General features: G+C 47.0%; 1 protein-coding gene across 3 annotated transcripts in view; it reads right to left on the bottom strand.

The window, feature by feature from the left end:
- The window catches only part of LOC135912636 (uncharacterized), a 38,292-nt gene extending 19,377 nt beyond the window's left edge, over positions 1 to 18,915 (bottom strand). The window contains exons 1-6 of one of the 3 annotated variants that reach the window (XM_070522284.1): positions 18,794 to 18,915; positions 16,873 to 17,004; positions 15,792 to 15,830; positions 7,687 to 7,844; positions 5,698 to 5,752; positions 4,271 to 4,577 (exon numbers count right to left, since the gene is read on the bottom strand). In XM_070522284.1, coding sequence (XP_070378385.1) covers positions 4,271 to 4,577; positions 5,698 to 5,752; positions 7,687 to 7,844; positions 15,792 to 15,830; positions 16,873 to 17,004; positions 18,794 to 18,809 — 707 coding nt within the window. In that variant the 5' untranslated portion in view covers positions 18,810 to 18,915. Of the gene's footprint in view, positions 1 to 4,270; positions 4,578 to 5,697; positions 5,753 to 7,686; positions 7,845 to 12,107; positions 12,200 to 15,791; positions 15,831 to 16,872; positions 17,005 to 18,793 lie in introns of those variants that run through there. The other 2 variants (XM_070522285.1, XM_065445124.2) reach the window with 2 other exon arrangements.
- Positions 18,916 to 21,711: the final 2,796 nt, after the last annotated feature.

The following is a 21,711-nucleotide window of genomic DNA, read 5'->3' on the forward strand; positions in this document are numbered from 1 at the left end:
GTGGAGCAATGATGTTACTAACGTGTTAGAGTGGCTCTGTTTCTAAGTTGCCACTGTTTCAGGATTTGAGTGGTCTCCGTATTTCAGATCGCAGCTCTTAGGCGCCCGTTCCTACGTTGAACTTAGGCGTGCCTCGGCGTCGTACCTCGGCGTAACTGAGCAAACGAGCACAGCGAATGATGAAAGAGTGAAAGCGGAGCGCAGCGCCGGGTGAAACACGGCGAGAGCGAAGAGAACGCGAGGAGGAAAGTGGAGGAGGAGGATGCAGCTGAAGCATGAGGAGGAAGGCGAAGTAAGGCACATTGAATCACATCCAGATGGTGCTCACGCCCGCGCATGCGCACCAGCGGTGGCATCGGCCGTGTGGGGGAAACAAAACAAGCAATCACAAACCTCACCTTAACGCATTGCGTTCGCTGCGAGCGTCTCCCGGTAAATATTAAGGTTACATAAGCTGCAGTTGTAGGGAAGTGGCAACTGTGGGGGGCCGGTCTTTTATAGTCCCGCGCATCGCGGCTCTGCACTCGGTGCGCTGTTCGGTGCGATGCTCCAATATATCGGGAATTGAAAACATGTGTAGAGCTGCGCGCAAATTTCGCATTAGGCAGCATAGTAATGGTCGGTGAATGTTCTTTTTGTTTGTTTCAGCATACGCGTGCCACCACTAGTTGCTAATATTCGCTCTAGTATGTGTTTGTCCTTAAGCAACCAGCTGGCGCCTCAAATAGCAAGGCACAGCCCTACGTGGTATGGTGCAGATTTTCCATTCCAATTCATTTCTTCGTATTCTTCTAAATGTCCATGCTCGCTTTTGTCGCCATTCTTCGCAGCCATTTCACTGTCTCTGTTTCTACCACTTTCTTTTTGATGACTTCAGGTTGTGTGCTTACATTTGCACTGAGCGTGTACTTGGTACTTGGTAGCGCTCGTCCTGTCTGTTCCTTTCTGTGTCCGTGTTCACTTCGCGCTACTAGCCAAGATCATGTTACCGTACCAAGTCGCCCAACTGTCTATCCTTTTGTACTTGGTTCCCAGCATTCTTAACTTTTTCCTCCATTCTTTGTCCACGCTCTTCGTGTAAAACTGCTTGTGAACATAAGCGGCCCATTTATTTTCACCCATGTGCCTGAGTCTTTTTTGAAAGCTAATCTTGCGCGGCACTTCTACGAGTTCATAACAGGCCCAACCCTTTTCAATCTGCACTGCATCATCTGTGGTTTTACCGCTTGCTCCGAAAGCCAACCAACCTAGCTATCTTTGGTTAATTTTCAACCCCGACGTGATACTATTTTAAACACCAAGTGCCATTTGCGAACGTTAGAGCTGGTACCATTATTCATTTCGAGATTCCACTCACCGCCTTATATATATTGTGGCCTCAAACTGCTCTATGTTTCATAAGTGCTGCGTTCCGCTTCCCATCAATATTCAGATTATCCTGGTGGGTGACTGAGTAAGAAGTGTTTCGTTCGTTTATGTATGCAGCGAGGTAGCTGTATCGCTTAACTATGGGTTATGACTCGCGGTTGAATTGACACCCCGCAATTACTCGTCTCTTGAGTAAAGATCATGATTCCCGATTTCTCTGTGCTAAATTTAAGACGCAGATTTGTCGCTGAGTTGCCACAGCTATTCGCAAGTGTCGGTAAATTTTATATTGTCCGTTATGTCATCCGTAAACATAAGTCCGGGGACGTTCCGTTGCGCCGATTGTCCATAGCATATGCAGAATAAATCAAACCCTAAGTCGCCGTTTTCCAATCGTATTTCTATGCCCTGTACATAAAGCGTGAATACCAGTAGAGGCACAGGTCACCCTTGCTCCAGCCTTTGTTGAATGCGCATCACTTGATTACATTTTCGGCCTGTCCATACATTTGTACTCGGTTTTGTCGATATACCTCCCTGAGCAGCATCCACGAAATCGTCATCTACGTCTTTGTTTCTGAGAATATCTCATAACAATTCCCTGTGTGCGCTGTAGTAGGCTGCCTTAATGTTGGCACGGGCATTTATTTGTCCGTTTTCCAGTACTGCATTTCATCCACTAACAACTTAATGTTATCGCCTGTCAACTACTGATAGCAAGAACTACTCAATGTTATCTGTCCTCTACCGCCTGCCTGATCGCTACCGCCCACCCGACCGCTCGCTCGATAGGTTGCGCTCTATTAGGTTGTCCGTCCGTCCATCCGTCCATCCGCCCGCCCGCCCGCCCGCCCGCCCGCCCGTCGGTCCGTCCATCCATCCATCCGTCCGTCCGTCCGTCCGTCCGTCCGTCCGTCCGTCCGTCCGTCCGTCTGTCTGTCTGTCTGTCCGTCTGTCCGTCTGTCCGTCTGTCCGTCTGTCTGTCTGTCTGTCTGTCTGTCTGTCTGTCTGTCTGTCTGTCTGTCCGTCTGTCCGTCTGTCCGTCTGTCTGTCTGTCCGTCCGTCCGTCTGTCTGTCTGTCTGTCTGTCCGTCTGTCTGTCTGTCTGTCTGTGTGTGTGTCCGTCCGTCCGTCCGTCCGTCCGTCCGTCCGTCCGTCCGTCCGTCCGTCCGTCCGTCCGTCCGTCCGTCCGTCCGTCCGTCCGTCCGTCTGTCTGTCTGTCTGTCTGTCTGTCTGTCTGTCTGTCTGTCTGTCTGTCTGTCTGTCTGTCTGTCTGTCTGTCTGTCTGTCTGTCTGTCTGTCTGTCTGTCTGTCTGTCTGTCTGTCTGTCTGTCTGTCTGTCTGTCTGTCTGTCTGTCTGTCTGTCTGTCTGTCTGTCTGTCTGTCTGTCTGTCTGTCTGTCTGTCTGTCTGTCTGTCTGTCTGTCTGTCTGTCTGTCTGTCTGTCTGTCTGTCTGTCTGTCTGTCTGTCTGTCTGTCTGTCTGTCTGTCTGTCTGTCTGTCTGTCTGTCTGTCTGTCTGTCTGTCTGTCTGTCTGTCTGTCTGTCTGTCTGTCTGTCTGTCTGTCTGTCTGTCTGTCTGTCTGTCTGTCTGTCTGTCTGTCTGTCTGTCTGTCTGTCTGTCTGTCTGTCTGTCTGTCTGTCTGTCTGTCTGTCTGTCTGTCTGTCTGTCTGTCTGTCTGTCTGTCTGTCTGTCTGTCTGTCTGTCTGTCTGTCTGTCTGTCTGTCTGTCTGTCTGTCTGTCTGTCTGTCTGTCTGTCTGTCTGTCTGTCTGTCTGTCTGTCTGTCTGTCTGTCTGTCTGTCTGTCTGTCTGTCTGTCTGTCTGTCTGTCTGTCTGTCTGTCTGTCTGTCTGTCTGTCTGTCTGTCTGTCTGTCTGTCTGTCTGTCTGTCTGTCTGTCTGTCTGTCTGTCTGTCTGTCTGTCTGTCTGTCTGTCTGTCTGTCTGTCTGTCTGTCTGTCTGTCTGTCTGTCTGTCTGTCTGTCTGTCTGTCTGTCTGTCTGTCTGTCTGTCTGTCTGTCTGTCTGTCTGTCTGTCTGTCTGTCTGTCTGTCTGTCTGTCTGTCTGTCTGTCTGTCTGTCTGTCTGTCTGTCTGTCTGTCTGTCTGTCTGTCTGTCTGTCTGTCTGTCTGTCTGTCTGTCTGTCTGTCTGTCTGTCTGTCTGTCTGTCTGTCTGTCTGTCTGTCTGTCTGTCTGTCTGTCTGTCTGTCTGTCTGTCTGTCTGTCTGTCTGTCTGTCTGTCTGTCTGTCTGTCTGTCTGTCTGTCTGTCTGTCTGTCTGTCTGTCTGTCTGTCTGTCTGTCTGTCTGTCTGTCTGTCTGTCTGTCTGTCTGTCTGTCTGTCTGTCTGTCTGTCTGTCTGTCTGTCTGTCTGTCTGTCTGTCTGTCTGTCTGTCTGTCTGTCTGTCTGTCTGTCTGTCTGTCTGTCTGTCTGTCTGTCTGTCTGTCTGTCTGTCTGTCTGTCTGTCTGTCTGTCTGTCTGTCTGTCTGTCTGTCTGTCTGTCTGTCTGTCTGTCTGTCTGTCTGTCCACCCCAGTTTCGGACAGAGTACAGCCCAGAAAAATTTGTAGAGGGAACTCTGGAGGTAATGTCAACGGGAACCACAATCATGGTGGTTAAGCAAAAATGTAAAGTGTGCTTAGTACTTGTATTTGCCTAAACTTCGACCGTCTGCCGTCACCTGGCTTTGCGACTATACTAATTGATCACTTTCAACAAACGATTGCTTTATAAATTCTATAATTGGTGGCGTCTAAATCTTGGCGACCGTGACGTGTACACTGTACCCGTTGCAGCTAGCGGTTCGTTTACGATGGTTATTGATAAAGACGGTTTCCTCTGCTACACTTCCAACTAGTCATTTCAGTAGCATACTAATGGTCCAAGCTTTGCGTGTGTCAGCGACTCACCGGCTGTCGAAGGACAAACCGCACGAGGTGTCAACGTAATTGCTGCAGGCGTTCCTGAATGCCTGGTAGCTGATGTCGTTGACGGACCCAATCACAGCTCTGTCGAACACGCGCACGTGCGTGTATATGATGATGTCGCATGAATTTTCCGGCGGGAAGATCTTGGAAATCGCCGTCTGCGTCCCAACCGAGCACAGCAGAGGAGGGGGTGGCGTAGTCGTCGTTCTTGGAGTTGATGGGGTTGTTGGAGTTGTTGGAGTTGTTGGAGTTGTTGGAGTTGTTGGCGTTGGTGTCGTCGGCGGAGGTTCTGCGAGGCGCGAGTGATTTGCGTTGGCGTGAGAAGGAAGAAGCATTTTGGAACCGCTAAATTATCGAATAGAATCAATAATAAGCTTTCGACACATTACGGATTATAATATCGAATGGAATACCGATTATTTTTCCGATTCTCAACGTAAGAAATTAAGACAAATGTGGCGACCGCAAAAAAAGAAGAAAACATGCTTTCTATATAAAAACTCGGAAGCGCGCCACATCAAAGAATGCTGAATGGGACGAACAAACTAAAACTTGGCCGAACCAGAACTGAACTGGCTGCTCGCTGCTAGAGACAGAATAGTGTATGCTTCGCTTGGTTGATTATTTAAGGCCTCTTCGCCTATATCCTAATAGCAACTAGTGTGATTGCAACAACTCACTGCGCTCTACATGCAATTCTGGGCTTGTCACATCCGCATTGAACGCGTCACATCCGCCTTGAGCTCCACAAGAGGTGCGTGTCTTCTGTTAAGTGTCAGTCTGAATTCTGTTGAGGAAGTAATCGATGTGTTCGCTTAGCTTTACAATGCTTCCGCGTGCTCTGTCGGGCCAACTATAGGGTTTTCCGCTAGATAACTTGTGGATATCCGTCCCGAGGAGATAAACAACTTGCCATTATTTCTTGAGCAACCCAAAGCATTGCTTTACATGTCATTATTTAATATAAATATTTTGTCATGTAAAACAACCAATCGAATATTTATACCACTGTCCCCTTGAAAATCTTCTGCTTAATCCAATATCTTCTATATTGCATACTTTCTAAATATAGAGCTAACTCCATAGTCAAAGTTGCTTGGATGTCTCAAGAGGCAGTGGACAATGCTGAATTGATCACATCCTTGTAGTGCCCACTGGCATTTTCTAAGGCTTGGAAGACGCTACCTGAAATGGCCTGTACTGCCAGCCTCTACCAAACTAGCTCGTCAAATTGCAATATACACAGTGCGTGAAAAGTTAGCGGAATGAGAAAGACAACAGTAGCGCTACGGTGATTTTCTTTCTTTAAATACCACGTAACGGTTGAAACCGTTCTACGAAAGCTAGCAATCAACCTCTTCAACAAACACCGAATTCCCGATCGTCACAAGATAGTCTGAATGGCTCACTTGGTCTCCGAGTCGCCTTTTTAACGGATGGTGGTGTCGGTGCCTCAGGAACAACCTATGGAGAGGTTAACGGTAACATTTATTCTCCTCCTGACGGATGCCTTAAAAGTGCCTTATAAATATGGATTCCAACAACCCTCACGAATTCGACCAAAGAACACCGAAAATCAAGGAACTATGTCCCTTTTTTTTCTCTTTCTTATTTTTTAAGTGAAGCTTTACTCGCGAACTCTGCCTGAATGTCCTGACCGTGACTCCTGGGCGCTGCTGCTGCTGCTGCTGTCTTACCAATAGATCACAGCTTTAAATGAAAGAATGAATGACGTGCCCGATGGTGGCATCTAACGTCGGTCGCCCAGCGCAGCAGCCCCAACTTCGAACCGCGAGACAACACCAGCTTTTTGAGATAATTACCAACTATAGCTCTTTGAGATAATGGCCGCGTCTGTGGCATTGCGCAGCCCGAGTTTACGATAACACTTGCGCGCGAGCCAGTCTCCTTTACGCCAATGACGCGGAAGTGAAATGGGTAAATTTGAAGCGTTTAACTGGCCGCTTCCCGGAAGCTTTGCTTCGCGCAGATGCCGCAGTGTGCACTGGATGTGCATAATTGTTTTCTAATACGTAGATAATTTTTTCCTGGCTCCTCGAAAGGGGGCGGGGGAGGAAACGGGGGAGGGCGCGTGGCCGTGGAGTGCTTAAGCAGCGTGATTATTAGGCGTCCCGCCACATAAGAAGACTATTCCATTAGGTGCAACAGATAAGTCATTAGCGGTCGTTCAGTTTACGCAATTACTATACTATTTTAAGATTACAATTACTAATGTACCTGTACTACAAGGGTATGAGATTGATATTTCAAAAGCTACCATGGGTGCTCTCGAAACCCTGCTTTCGCTGATCTCGTAGCCAGAAGTGCAAAGCTATGAGTCGTGCAGGTGCCAATATAAAGTCGCGACCTCTGTTAAGGGTGTTGCCAGTAGTCTCCATGAAGAGGGAGTTTATATGAGGCGGTGATGACACATTGCGGTCTGTCACCAACACGCCATCCTGGGCGTGTTGTTGGGCGCACATAATTTTGTTTCCAGGTGCTTCGACATCCTCTGCTGAGGCATTTGTCGACGTGTTTCTCTTGTTGACGTCATTCTAGAACTGCTTCATACATTTGTTTAGATTTGCAGTCTCATCTACATACAGAACTTTGCAATCTGGGCATGGTATTTTGCACACTACACCAGCCGTAGGGTATCACTAATCGTTCGAACTACTGGCCACAACCTTGAAATAATGGACTGCTTTCCTCACGCCATCTATGCGAAGTCACTTCTTCACATATTAAAGATTACGGTAACTGTTTCAGTGATGGCCATTTCGTTCTTGTGCTGTGTAAAGAGGGTTCCCATACGGGAACAGAGATTCCGATATCGTCGTTTGTTGTTCGGTTGCTGGATTTTTATTTGCTATACTATAATCTCAGCTAGCCAAAGGGTTCTCCGTCACACCATTTACTACATAAAACGACGTACATGTCAGCTAATGCCCGGCCTAATTATACATTTTAAGTAATCTACAATGGGTGTTAAGAACGTTTTCAGAAGATTGGTGTAGAAATAGCCTTCGCAAGAACCTAAACAAGCCCTTTGCGTGGCCTATCAACATCTGATTTTCTAAATGCCTTAAAGTAGTTTGCAAAAGAAGGTGGTCTATCAGTAGACTTAAAAGGTTTATGATGATCTGAAAAGACCTTTCGCGCGTTCCAGTGAGTCGAAGCTAAGAGTTCCAGCCAACAAACTGGTGTTTTGGCTCAGCTTTATTTCGATAGGCTTCCGTCTGTCTTAGCCAGCTGAACGACTGACTTCTCCAAGATATGCCTTGCTATCGCTTTAAACGCTTCGCCATTTGAGCAAAACCGCCAGCTCTTTTTAAAGGCTACTGGCAGTTGACGTTTGAAGGGAATTTACTTTGAGGCTATATCAAAGCTAAACTCACCAACGACACGTTGGTTGCTCCACCTACGCTGGTCCCACCTCCGTTGGTCCCACCTCCGTTGGTCCCACCTCCAGATGGTCCACCTCCAGATGGTCCACCTCCAGATGGTCCACCTCCAGATCGACCTGGCGCACCTTCTTCTTCCTCCATCTCACTGTCTAAAAAATGCGAAATGATCACGTTTGTATAACTTACGCTCCAGATTTCTAATGACTAACACAAGCATCTTTTCAATGCAGCCTGTGAAATCCGTACCCATCGCTAGATAGAGACGGCGATTAGAACTGCTTATTTCCGCACCGTCGCAAATTAATGAGTGAGATAAACGTCTCAAAAGTGAGACTTTCGTGTTTCATTTTTCTCAGCTTGAAAAGAAAAATTGTAGAAGAAAAGAAAGGTGTAGGATTCGTGGTATAACCACTTTAACTGTTGAATGGTTGTTCACTTGGCACTCCATTCTGACACAGCATAGTCCGGGGCAGCGCCACCCTTCAAGTAATGTGTTTAATCGGCTTTGTGACTCTCGACGGCCCTTTCTGAGGGAACGCCTCGCAACTAGAAGCTCCCGGCGTCTACTCGAATGCACTGGATTGAAGGCGTGCTGTTCTATATACCTACTACTCTTCGTAAACAATTCGAAGCGTCGTGTCCTTTTGGCGCGAGGAGTGGCACTATGTGGTGGGAAGCGTACATTCAAGCGCTTGCATGAGAGCTCCGTACTCTGTGGCATCCAAGAAATTTGAGTCGAGGCGCACCGGTAATACGCATGCAACAACAACGTTTTATCAAGGAATACGTACCACCTATTTCTATTGCGAACAACCCGTGTGCCCGATATGTCCTACCTACATCCGTATGTGGCTATGGACGTATGCGATCATATAATCATATAGCTATGAAAACTGATATGTGCTTGACTCTTCATTGTCGCTACAACGGGAACACATGAATATAAAACTATGGATCGGCGCACATGGTATTTCTTTACTGGGTAGTCCTGCGTACGAAAAAAACGCTTGGAAATGAAACATTAGTAATGCGCTTATTCATTCGCAGCTTAGACACAAATTTACTCGCAACTGACAAATGCTAAAATGTTACGATTAGGAACTTGGTCCCTCCTGTTCTTAATTCGCTGGTGTGAAAGATTTACTCTGTGCTTTCTTTTACTCTTTAGATGTCCTAACTTAGGTGTACTTGACACAGCGTTGGGTCCGCAAATGTGAGCGCCTCAAGAACGCTTCCTGCAAGACCAGCGGTAGGGCCTTCTCGGCTCATAATAATGACGCCAAACCGAACCTTCACAGTGCTCCCTTACGGAGGCTGGTTTGGTTACGATGAAGCATGATGGATTTAGGCGAGAAACCTGAAAAGTCCCCGAAAAATGCCTCATCATTCGCGGCTTCAGGCTTCGCGAATGTTATCTTGAAAGCACTGCCAGCTCACATCTTCCTGTTCTTTCTTAAGAACTTCAAGACACACAAGATTACCAGGTCACGCAACTTAAGAGACAATACTAAATTCGCGTGAGCTACTGTTTATCCTCACGAGCTGTGCCATGAAAACATAAACATGATCAGCAGCACAGAGAATTATGGGGAGGCAAGCACAATGATTTTGGTCGCGGCACCAAAAGCATTCACCGATATCTGCTTCAACAGGAAGCTCAGTGTGGCATTGCAGAGGTCTATCCCGAATCTAAAAAGGTGAAGCTAGTAACAGCGATGAACAGCGCACACGGCTGTCATCCTCAGACACCTCTTTCAGACAAAGCCTCCCAAGCAGACGTGCCTTATACCCCGGAGCTTGGTGCGGTAAGGTTCGTAAGCACAGTTGCCGGAATTGCCGTTCGTTTGAACCACACTGCGTGTCTTGTTTTAGACCACGCACTACAAAGTGTGTGCGCCACCGATGCTCTCGCGTCTTGTCTTTCATTGTTTGGCGTTGCTCCAGTTTTTCAGCTTGACTGCACAGTAGATATCAAAGGACTCCCTTGCATCACCGGCTAGATAACCAACTGAAGGCGCCACCTTAGGGCCGTGAGCCTTGCCGAGTTTGTTTGGTGGAAAGCGCATGCAGTGGGACAAAACTATCCGGAGCGATGGCGCCTAGAGTAAAGAAGCCGGAACAAGCCGGAACACAGCGCTAGTGCTCTGAGCAAAATAGTGCTTGGGGTTGTGTGGCAAAAGAACAACAACATTGGAAATCAACGCAAACACTACGCTGCACTTCCAGCGAAACCACACGGAAGGCCACCTGAATTGCCGTACCAAGCACGCGACGACCCCCACAACTTTTCGCCGGCCTCCAGGTGCATCTTAATCCGCAGGAGAGTGCTACTCGCTTAACTTGGTTGCCAGGTTGCTACCTTTCACGTGCGGTTTTTCAGCCTGCAACTAAATTTAATTGGGCGAGCAGTTGTGCGTGTCGCCTTCATATAAACGTGGTCGTCGCGGCTAGGAACCGAATAGGTACGCTATTTCGAACTCGCAGCACGAGGCCGGGCGGAAAGTGACGTTGTAGTGGCGGTATGCTCGATAAATATGGCATTGCTTCTATAACAACAAGGACACGGGTTCAGTCATTGCCAGCAGCGGCTGCATTTCGCCGAATGGCACACCGGTGAACTTGGTGCGGAATGATGGGCGTTAAAAAACACGGACGCCGATTCGTGTCCCTGAAATTTACGAGCGCAAACACATACGCAATTATTGGCGCGAAAACCCAAACGCTGGTGGCGTTTGTGTCGTTTCTCCTTGATAATTCTGTTCGTGTTTTTCAGGCTTGCATTTCCGTACCATAAATCCCTACAAACTTGCCCAGTCTTTCGTCGTTGTAACCGAATACTGTGGTTTGTTGAGATTACAGCGCACATTAAATGGAGAACGTGGTTCTGAGAACCAACTGTCGTATTTTTTTACGCATGTTGATGAAAATTGGCACACATGCCCAGCATTTCTCCTTGATGCTTCGATACAAGTTTGAGATTGATAGCTTTAGCACATTTTATTCACCCCAATTATCGTTTCTTTGTATGTTCTGGAGGCCCTGAAAGGCCTAAATAATATAATGGAAGTATCGTTGTATATTGATGGCATAGCTGAACCTGTACTAACGGTTGTGGCATTCTTGCTTTTGCAGCACAATGTCTGGATTGCCTTCTTTTTACGTTACTTTTGCATCGTGTAGAGTTTTAGGGTCACCGAAGACCCACATTATAAATTTAGAAGTCAAGCTGATAAAGCGAAAATGTCATGACCTGCAAAGTGACGATCTCAGGCGCCGATGTGCGAAATGCTTAGCCGCGGGTCCGAGGAGTGCGTGGGCAGTGTGCTTGGTCACAAATTGCGAAGAACCGATGCTCAAAAGGCTTAGCTGCGTGTCCGAGGATTCAGCGCGCAATGCTTGGTGGCGAAATCTGCATCGCCGATGGATCGGACTGCTTATCTGCTGGCCTGAGACGTCCACAAACGGAGGGACCGGCCACGCTTATGCGACGGCCTCTTCGGCGTAGCGCCCCTATTTAGACTCGTCAAGATTACGGAGACGGTCGAGAGTTCGCCATGTGGAAATAACAGAGCTGATGACGTCCCTGCGAAGTGAGCCTTAGACCAATGGCGAGGCGCGCTGGAACCACGTGAGGGGCATTGCAGATGAATTTCGAACGACCTTCAATCATTTGCTTTTTGTTCGCTTGTTCCGGTGGCAAGTATAGATAGCTGAAGTAAAACTCTTCCTTGGGCTAGTTGGTTCATGCTTGAAAGTGTAAAGAGCAAGGCGCAATAGACCAGGACAGAAAAAGAAAACAAAGCAGGTTCCGGTCCTGTCCTTTGTTTTTTTCTACTGTACTTCTCTATTGCGCCTTACTCTTTACACATTCATAGATATCTGAAGCGCACATTTAAAGCAGGTGATACGAGTTCCGCGGATACTGTTCCACAATATCACGGAATTTCCGTGAAATATTTCAGCCCCTTGGCTGATGCAACAAATCTTTAGAGTACCTGCGTGTTTTTTCGTGAAGTGATTTCGCATTCAGATAGAAATACATTAACGGAAACTTAATATGCAATTTTCAAGCATTCGTATCATTTTATCATTTCTCGCGATACGCAAGTCACGCCCAGCTTTGATAAAGAATGCTAGTCAAAATCAAGTGGCAGAGTTCTGCCATAACGGTGTCCATTATCTTAACTGTGGCTTTTAAGGACGTGAACTCCTTTTAGAGACGCTGAAAAGAAAAGGGGTGGGGGTCTCAGTACACGTTGGAGGAACGACCGCAACCATCCTGATTTCCCTCCCGTTTCCTTTTTTTTCGTCATGTGTAAACATACCAGAAAACACTATACTGCAGTGAATATAGACACCCTCCTAAGCGTCTTCCTCTACATACTAAGTACATGTGGCATGTGAAATCTCACCTCCTAAGGACAGAAGTACGACCATAATGATGATTATCAATAACCCGAGAAGCGTCAAAAAACCGCACACCGCGGCCCAGTTGCTGCTGTGCGACCTGAAATTGGTGAAACACAAGTGTAGTACACACGACGAAAAGGGTACCATTTTGCATTGATGACTTTGTCTTTTTGTGCGTTCTTTTTTGCCCGATGCCTCGCTTGCCCAGTTATAGCTGGGATCGGCTGCTAAGCGTAGCAGATAAATTACTAGAATCAATAGAAAGTAACTCTTTATTTGTGATTTGTGATACTAACTAGCAAACGAGAATCACGTCCTGTGGAGCGCTGTCCACGCAAGAAAGCCACATCAGTCAGCGGAAAAATCAAAGATGTCAGAAGTTCATCACATGGCCCGTGTTTGCAGTCAAACTCTCGCTTTCAATCCCCATTGAAATGAAAGAACACAATCAGTGAGCCTCATTACCATCCTGCCACGGCTTCGCACAAGAAAACAGATGAGACGAGCCTTTCAATGGCAGTTGATCTCAATGGTCTACGAAAGCGAAAGTGTGACTGCTGTATTAGACTAGTCAATGCGATACGTTTTTGTATGTGATGGAGCCAATCAGCTATATGTTAAGATTTGAATTGTCTGCAGTGAATGCCAAGATGACCTTGCAACGGCATTCATTGTAGAGGATGCTATTGTGACCTTGAATTTGAAAACTGCGTCATCATTTCCAAACACCGAGAACAGCTTACACGTGAAATCATCGAGGCTGGCAAGATACAGCGGCTGGGCGACCTTTGCATCAGCATGCCCTCGATTGCCCTCACAAAAAACGAAATCAAGTCTCTGGCTGAGATGCAGTAGGGCACTTAATGCAAAAGTTTTTTTTTCATTACCTTTGCTGATGTATATAGCTCTGGCGATTTCGCAAGTAATAATCAGTTGAAGTCGCCGCCTGTATTTTGTTCTTCTTCAGTCATCGTGCCTTGCGCTGTGCTAACATGTCAATATTTAATCACCAACTCGTCCAAGCTTCCACCTTATCTTATCATCTTCTAATATAAGCCGTATGCCCATATAATAATAATATAATAATATTGACACACATACTCTTTTGACGCGTAGAGGTGCGCTCAAATTTCGCATTAGAGGCTATCCTTATTCCCTGTGATATCATTTTCTGCTTAACTATAGTACGATACTCACAACAAATATTTAGGAAAGTTACTGCAGCCGGAACGCTTCAATTTCGGAAACGAAGATAGTCAGTGCCAAAGGCGTGTGATCTTAGCGGGAATCAATATGCTATATGTACTAGTTCCTAAAAATGTCCTCTCAAATACTTCGATCGAAATGCGATGTCGTTCCATGTATTAACTTCTCATAGAAACTGCCTTCGGTAATGAGGGACAACTGGCGGGATAATAATCTACTGTTTAATACATGTTATGGACAAATATCTCTTGATGCTGCTAGCTTCAATACTTCTGCAGATTAAATGTGGCAGGGAACACAAACTGCGCGCTTTGGCCAATTGGGATACAATACCCGATGCAATATAAAGTGTTCACTTACCGGTCACCTCCTGTAAAGGAATATGAAACGTAATGTGAAAGATGTCATGCAGGGTCGTCAAGGTGGTCTAGCAATAACTGTTCAAATTGCGGATAACTTTTGACCATGCCAGAAATCATTTTAACCGCGAACACCAGTTTCTGTAGCGCCGTACTAGCGTGGATGGATGGATGGATGGATGGATGGATGGATGGATGGATGGATGGATGGATGGATGGATGGATGGATGGATGGATGGATGGATGGATGGATGGATGGATGGATGGATGGATGGATGGATGGATGGACGGACGGACGGACGGACGGACGGACGGACGGACGGACGGACGGACGGACGGACGGACGGACGGACGGACGGACGGACGGACGGACGGACGGATGGATGGACGGACGGATGGATGGATGGACGGATGGATGGATGGATGGATGGATGGATGGATGGATGGATGGATGGATGGATGGATGGATGGATGGATGGATGGATGGATGCTAGGAGCATCTCCTTCAGAACGGGGCAGTAGGTTGCGCCACCAATCTTATTATATTTCCCGATGCGCTACCTATGTCATAAAAGAAAGAAAGGAAAAGTAAGAAAACGAATAATTCCCGTAATGAAACTTTGTTTTTGTACGCCTCCGTTGTTTGCCGTGTCCCTACTTTTCTTCGACCAATCTTCCAAACACGTCTTACTATTCTCTGTTACAGATATGTTTACTTTTCCCCTGCTCTCGCTGAGCCCATGGGCTTCAAGGCGGCCAGAGGCGCCTAAATCGATAGTGGGCGTATGTCTTGACATTCTGATAAAACATGCTTCATTGTTTCCCTCACTTTACCGCAAAAAGGAGCCCGCGTGAGGCCAGCGCCAACAGCGTTCCGCCACTCAATCAGCCACACAATCCCCGCGGCTCGTCGTGAGTTCACGTGCGCCGATGTGTTCCCAGCCGGTTATGTCAGCGGGATAATTGAGAAGAGAATGGTTCGGCATTGGACGAAGCGAGCAGAGCCCGACTGACGGCTACGGGCAAATCGCAGATGCCCCGAAAGGAGCGAATGCAAGCACTACGAGCCCGGTACGTCACACTCCGTCAAAAGGTTTTCCCAGAATGTCGACGACGAGAGCTCCAAGAGGGAAACCAACGCCCCAAGTTACAAAAAAGAACAAGTCGCACTATGTAAAGCGTAGCCTTGACAGCAGTTGCTTAATTGCGTTCGCTTTATTCACTGACGTCTGACGTCTAATAGCGTATGTCGTATAAATTGACTGCCTTAAGTATCAGGCAATGAACTGCACTAGAGATGTTCCACTTTTTTGCGTGCGTCAGTTATTTAGGCACTCATGACTGATTTGCAAAATCACGGTGGTCGAAAACGTTTAGGGAGGCAAACAAAAGCTGATCTCCTGGGTGGTCTGTTGTACGATATGTAAGTAGGCCAACACAATATTCGACGACATTTGAATACTACCAGACAATAAGAAGTGTATATTGCTCACATTTGATTGTGGGAAGGCAATGTTCAGAAACGCTTGAAGCACGGGTTTGGCATTGGGCTAAGCCTTCATAGTATATTAGGTCGGCCATATTGTTCGGCAGATGTATCTCCTTAGATTAGTCCTAGATTAGTCCTTTAACTTCTCATTGCGCAGAAAAAAAAAACTTTCCGTAAGAAGTCTCCACGCACCCAGTTGGCATCTATAGGCCGCTTCTGTTAAACCCTGTATTTGGAGCAGTTCCCAAGGGCCCAATACATCCAACCAAACAAAGAATTGCTTTTCCGAAATCATTTGGTGATTGCGTAGGCATCTGTAGCAAACATAAAAATATAGTTCTTTCATGGCCTTATAGTTATTACACTGGCGCTTTCCCATCGCGAAGGCGCCACCATATACAAAAATCAGGGCTTGCAAACAATCTGCATATAATTAGCCCGTACACACTTTCTGTAAAATCACAAAACAGGTAAAAGGAAAGAGCAAGATACGCCAAGTGCGCCGACTCTTTAAGCGAGCTTCGTTTAAGGGTTCGCAATATCCTTTCTGAGCGGGACTTAGGCCACCCACTACAGGACACGAAGCACGCTCACCCACATATAGGCTAAAGCAGATTGGCGCTTCAACTTACGTAAAGTGGACACGTGACTGCTCTGAGCCCCGGGGGAACCTGGGCGCAAGCAGCAAAAAAAAAAGACAAGAAACTTGGTTAACCGGGTAATGCCTTTTTTTTTCGTCGAAGTTACACTCACGCCGCCTCACCCTGACCCAAACGGAAGATCCATCCGAGGAATGAATTTGTCCGCGCATCAAAATGGAGTAACAGTGTCTCTCTATAAGATGAACGGTTGCTTTCCTGACAGTGTGCACCTATTTCACGCTGTTTTCATTACGGTAAAGACGATTACTCACTCGGAAGTTCCAACTCCCCCTAAGAACGGCACTGGTAATGGGCCACTGTCAGTGACGGGCTTCAATAATAAGTCAGGTGTGAGCTATCACCACAGCACTTGCAAGTTTGCAAGGGGTGAAGCGCTACTACGCGTGCGTTTGGTTGGCATCCCTTGACCGTTCGCAAGTCAGCATGGTATCGAAAACTACCATGCTCTTGCTTGTCTGATATTGCTAGAGGGTTTGTAAGTCAGCATGCTACCTATATTACTACCAAGCGCTGGCGTGTCTGCTATGAATATGAACTGTTCGCAGGTCATCATTGTACCCAAGAACTACCAAGCGCTTGCGTGTCTCGTATCAAAACAATGTTGGTTTATAGCCGCGTCACAGCCTAGCAAATCGACGTGGTGCCAAGCACTATGCCATGCTATTTCGTGCTCTATATTACACATCATTCCTATGTAGAAGTACTCTCCGCAATGTTTTGTTTCTGCCGAAGAACACTCTTCGCACTGCATAGACCACTACAGCTTCACGTCTTCCTCATGCACAGAGGCAATAGAAAGCGGGCCAATTGTTTGCCAGGCTTTTAGAAGAGGTTATTTGCTTACTGGCACTACGAATTCGTCTAACCACCACGATATTCTTTTAACAGGCTGCATGCAGAACGACTTACTTAGATTCACATTACGTGAGTACGCGTGAGTACAGAAGTATGAGGTGTGCTTTACACTCGACCACAACAGTTCAAGCAGGAAGTGTCCATTGTCCTTTTTGAAAAGGTTCAGCCAGCAACGACATCCCCCTTGGACCCTTACCTTCTTTCTGGGCTTCAACAATGGGTGCCACTTCGTTCTCGGGGTTGTAGGGCTGGTACCAGCCGTATGCGTAGCGATTCTCGGGATCTGGGTCCTCCTGGTGTTGCTGCTGCTGCTTCAGGTCGTCATTACCTGAACACGCAAAGAAGCAGCCACAAAGTAAAAGCGTCAGTAACTTGCAGCGCTGGTTTTAAAGCTGCAAGAGGAAAGCTGCAGCTTTCCTATGCTGAGAAAGATGTCGGGGCTCGGTCGTAGACCCGAGTGCCCGAATATTGACCCGATCTTGGACGCAAAAATAAACGCTTTTGCACCGTGCTTCGGTCGGACAATATAGACAGCTGTGTGGCGCATGATGTCACAGACACAGCTGCTTATTGTGCTTGTTCGCCCACATGTCGCCAATGACGACGTCAGGGCAATTCATTTATACAACCCCAAGGTATCAAAAGGAGTGCAAAGGCCCACCTCATCCCACTTACCTATGAGCAAACCAGCTACGGCTCCTTTCAAATAGCAGCGTTTTGCTCTGGGACGTGAAACCTAATCGGTTTTCCTCGTTCCTTTTTTCCTTACAATCAATAAATGCAGCCTTATTTGATAATGTCCCAGGCACTTCACTATTCTCGCTCTTTCATCTGTTCATTGTTCACTTTCGACGAATGAACTCTCCGAAGGGTAGTACCACGATTGATCGACAGGCTGGTGCAGCATTGCCCATGCCGCTAAGTGAACTGCATTTTAGGTCTGCAGGAAAGCGAATGTTTATTCGAGCTGCATTTTACCATAATTAACTTGCCGCGTTTCGGCGGAGACCTATTCATATAAACGGAATCGCAGTATTGTGAGTAGAAGAAAAGACCACATTTCTCGCGATACACGTGCCGGAGGAAGCCAAGTAATTAGCTTCGAGTGTTGGGCAGTCATGTTTTCAATTTTTGGCACGGGTTTCCACAGTGGGACTGAAGGTGTTGGGTACTCAAAGCATAACCACATAGTAGGTACACCCCTGCTGTTACCACGTTTGCAGGTGTTAATCCTCGAAAGCTGCCACGAAATACATCAGTGTTTAACACAGTCGAGTCCTGCACAGCGAAAGCAAGGATTTCTGAGAATGTACTTAGCGCATTGTCGGCGTTCTTCGGCGCATGTCCGCTGTGGGATATCTGAGAAGTGGTGACAGTCTCAAGTTACGCCTACTAAGTAAAAGTACCTCGAACATTGGCTAGCCACCATGGGCGATTGTAACATGTTCCCTAGAGTATTTGATTGTGGAGCAAATACTACGTAGAGATAAATTGGGCTAGCCTGTGGTTGGCGTTGATGAATGCGAACCACGACGGATGCGTAACGTCAACCATGCAGTTTCTTCTGGCTCTTCGGACCGCCGTCATAGCGGTCCCTTCAGCTTCGGTGTCTTTGTTGCAGCTTTTTTTAGAAAGGTTGGGAGTAGAAGCTGTAAATAAAGATTATAATTGCTAACTTGATAGCTGAAGAGTACACTTTAAGGCTGGTTTGCGCGAGCTATAAAAAAATAAGGTTCACAGCTTGTCTTGCTTTAAATTGTACGTCGTGGGCGTCGACATATTGATTACACAGGGCCAGAAAGAGACGTTGGGTAAGTGAATCTCTTGAAGATCTATTATTGTCGTGAAGACAAGAGACGCCCCAAAGGCTGTACACCATTTTTAAGAGTCCTACGTTCCGAGAGGCGGTACTCGGTGATCCCGTGGGGTCCGCATAGCTAACGTGACTGAACGAGAACCGGCGCACCGAACGCAACATGGCCGATGCCCTCTCGCACAAAGGTCGAGCTGCATCGTGCCGCGTGAAACTGTGGCACGAAATTTCCAACACTGAATGAATGAGGTGCTGAGGCATCTGACCAGCTGCCACGTGAGAAGAACAAATGCTCCGCACTCACCTTTTGCGTCAGCCATGTCTACTTCAAGGCGGAGTCAGGCAGAGGAGAAGCTCGAGCCTCGTCGGGACTGGGAGTTGAGGGGCCGAGAGACGCGAGCGTCGAAGCCGTTGTAGTGAATCTCGTGGCACGAGGTTACGATGATGATGAAGAAGCCTCAAGCAATGGCACAAACCCACTATGGGAATGAATGGAACCACGTTTATTCCACATTAAAATGCGTCGAAGACGCTGCGTTGGAAAGAGTAGGGGTGTTGTTGGAAAAGGGGAAGGGTAAGGCTGCCTCCATTTTATTAATGAGCGTCCTGGAGGCAGCTAAGTGGGGGCGGCATGACGCTTGTGGCTGTCGCGGAGCCGATCGCCGATGGGTGGTGCTGCAGGGTCCTGAAGGAACAGCAGCAGGGCTCGCCAGAACTCGATGGCATGGTCTGGAGACGTGGTATCTGGGCAAGCCCAAGTCCGGAGAGAAGTAGGCCAGGGTCCCCGCTGTATGGTGGCCAGGGCACGAAGCCTTGGTGGGATGTAGAGGGGGCACTCCCAATAAAGGTGGTTTAGATCAGCACGTGCCCACATGGAACAGAACCCACTTAGTGGTGGTGGTGTGCCACCCTTGTGGAAACGGTTCAACAAGTGAGGAGTAAGGAGGGTGCTTGTCTGGATTCTCCGAAGCAAGACTGACTCTCGCCGTGTGAATACCTTCGGTGGAAGTGATGGTATAGAGAGTGGATTGCCCACTGCTGCGAGGTAGGCGGCAAGTCGTTGTTTGGTCGCATGCTTGTCTGCCATTGGGTCTGCTACCTCAGGTGTGGTAGCTAGGAGAGGATAAGGATTATCGGAGGCTCTGGCTAGCGCGGTAGAAAGATGAGCGCGTGCCAGTCTATGAGCCTTCTCGTTTCCGGGGATACCGCAGTGCGCAGGGACCCAGTGAATGGTAACATCGTGACCGCATTCGCGGAGCAGGCATGCCTGGTGCCGGATCTTCAGCAGTACGGGATCTGTGTAAATTATATTAGCACATGCCCGATGTGCAGCCTGGGAATCTGTGTACACATGATGGCGAACATGGTCAGTTGGAGAACCCACTATGGGGGATAGGCCACGAATCGGGTGGTAATATGAATGAATAAGTAAAAGAAATTGTTTAAAAATACGTAACACAAGAAAAGGAAAATAAATATACAATCCACGATGGACTATATCCTGTGAATACATGAGATGAAGTAGTGATCAATACTAGTAAGCCTTGCGTTTACAGATCCAACCGCACAACTACGTCCCCGAGCCATCCCACCACGAAGGCCATCCAGCCAACCAATCACAGAGCCACGAAGGCTTACGTTAACGGACAACGGCAGCTTTCCCCAATCATAGATTCCCCTTTTGCAACCGGGCGCCTGGCGGGGAATCGCTTGTACCCCTTTCACCGGTGGGTGTCCAGCGTTAGGGTTTGAACCCACCACCACCCGCAGCCAGACCGGACGCCCTAACCATTTGACCACTTGCATTGATAGGAATACTAATATAAGGGATATACTTAAACTTAATTAAGGTAATTTTTGAATAATAATACTAGTAAGATTTCAACTGTGAATTTCCGCTTTTACTTTTTGAATTTTCTAAACTGAAGTAGAAGTAAATCAATTGTGGAAACTAAGAAATATTAACAAGGCATCCTTTTTATGCCATATAGAAAATCATAAATGGCAAGCTGAATGTTGCTGTGGCTGTGTCCCAATACTCTTGCTCCAAGGGAGAGTATAACAGTACTTCTTAAAGGTAATCCTAACCTTTGAAGTGGAATTTCTAGACATAGTTTTCGAGGAGCAGAAAACCGCCGACATGATAATAAAAAATTATCTATAGATTCTGGTTCATTGGAGAGGTAGCATAGAGGGGATACCGCCAGACCACAACTGTGCAAGTAAAAATTAAGTGTTGGAATACGGCAACGGGGGGCAGCCAAGTAAATAAAACCTCGAATTTCCGGTTAGGACACCGTTGCTGGTTCCCAGAATAATTTAGGTGCAAAAAACCTGTAGATTTCGATAATATCAGCGCTTTTTTGTCTTCGCTCAAAGAAAATTGCCTATATCTGGCTGCGGTCATGTGCGCAGTTGCCGGCAGCACAGATAGCACAGGACCTGTTAAAGAAGCTCGTGTTTTGGAATCGGCTCTTTCATTAATATGAATGTCTCGGTGGCCTGGAACCCATACCACATCAGTTAAACTTAAGTGAGGCTGAGCTAATGAATAAAACATTCTCAATGTTGTCGACAGATAGAGAATATGTGATGATAATAACTCTTGTAGTATAAAGGGGTAATTTTCACAACACAAGAACTATTGCCAGAAGTTCGTCATTAAAAACTGATGTGTAAGCTGGTAGGCGAAGCGAAAAAGGCCAATCGAGGGATGGTGAGTAGATGCGCATGCCTGCCTTCTCTTTACACGAAGAATCATCACTCGCTATTGCATTTATTTTGAAAAGGGCCAAATATTATTGTAAACGGCCATTCAAATATGTTGTGGGCAGAAATTTCGCATTGTTTGGAAAAATGTCTCCAAATGCAATTTTGAGCAACCCTGGAGACCTATGAAGCAGAATTATTTCTCTAAGGCGAACATATAAAGGTGATAATTGTTCTTGCACAAGTACAACTTGTGGGGTATGCAACCGTGACCACGTGTTCTCAAAAAATTGATCTATTCTCTAATAAGCGCATATTGTCCACGTCGTAGCGAAGATTGACAAGCTCTTAAGTAGGTTTGAACCGTAAGCATGCGGAATCGCGTGTGAAGAGTTAGTAGGCGCGCTTCCTGGTATAATATATTATGAGCAGCGAATTTAGGAAGTGCTAAACATACTCGAAGAGCTTCTCTTTCTAAGAAAACAAGAGGTCTTAATTTAAACTTTACACTTC

The sequence above is a fragment of the Dermacentor albipictus genome, chromosome 7 (genome assembly GCF_038994185.2).
Source record: "Dermacentor albipictus isolate Rhodes 1998 colony chromosome 7, USDA_Dalb.pri_finalv2, whole genome shotgun sequence".
NCBI classification, from domain to species: domain Eukaryota; kingdom Metazoa; phylum Arthropoda; class Arachnida; order Ixodida; family Ixodidae; genus Dermacentor; species Dermacentor albipictus.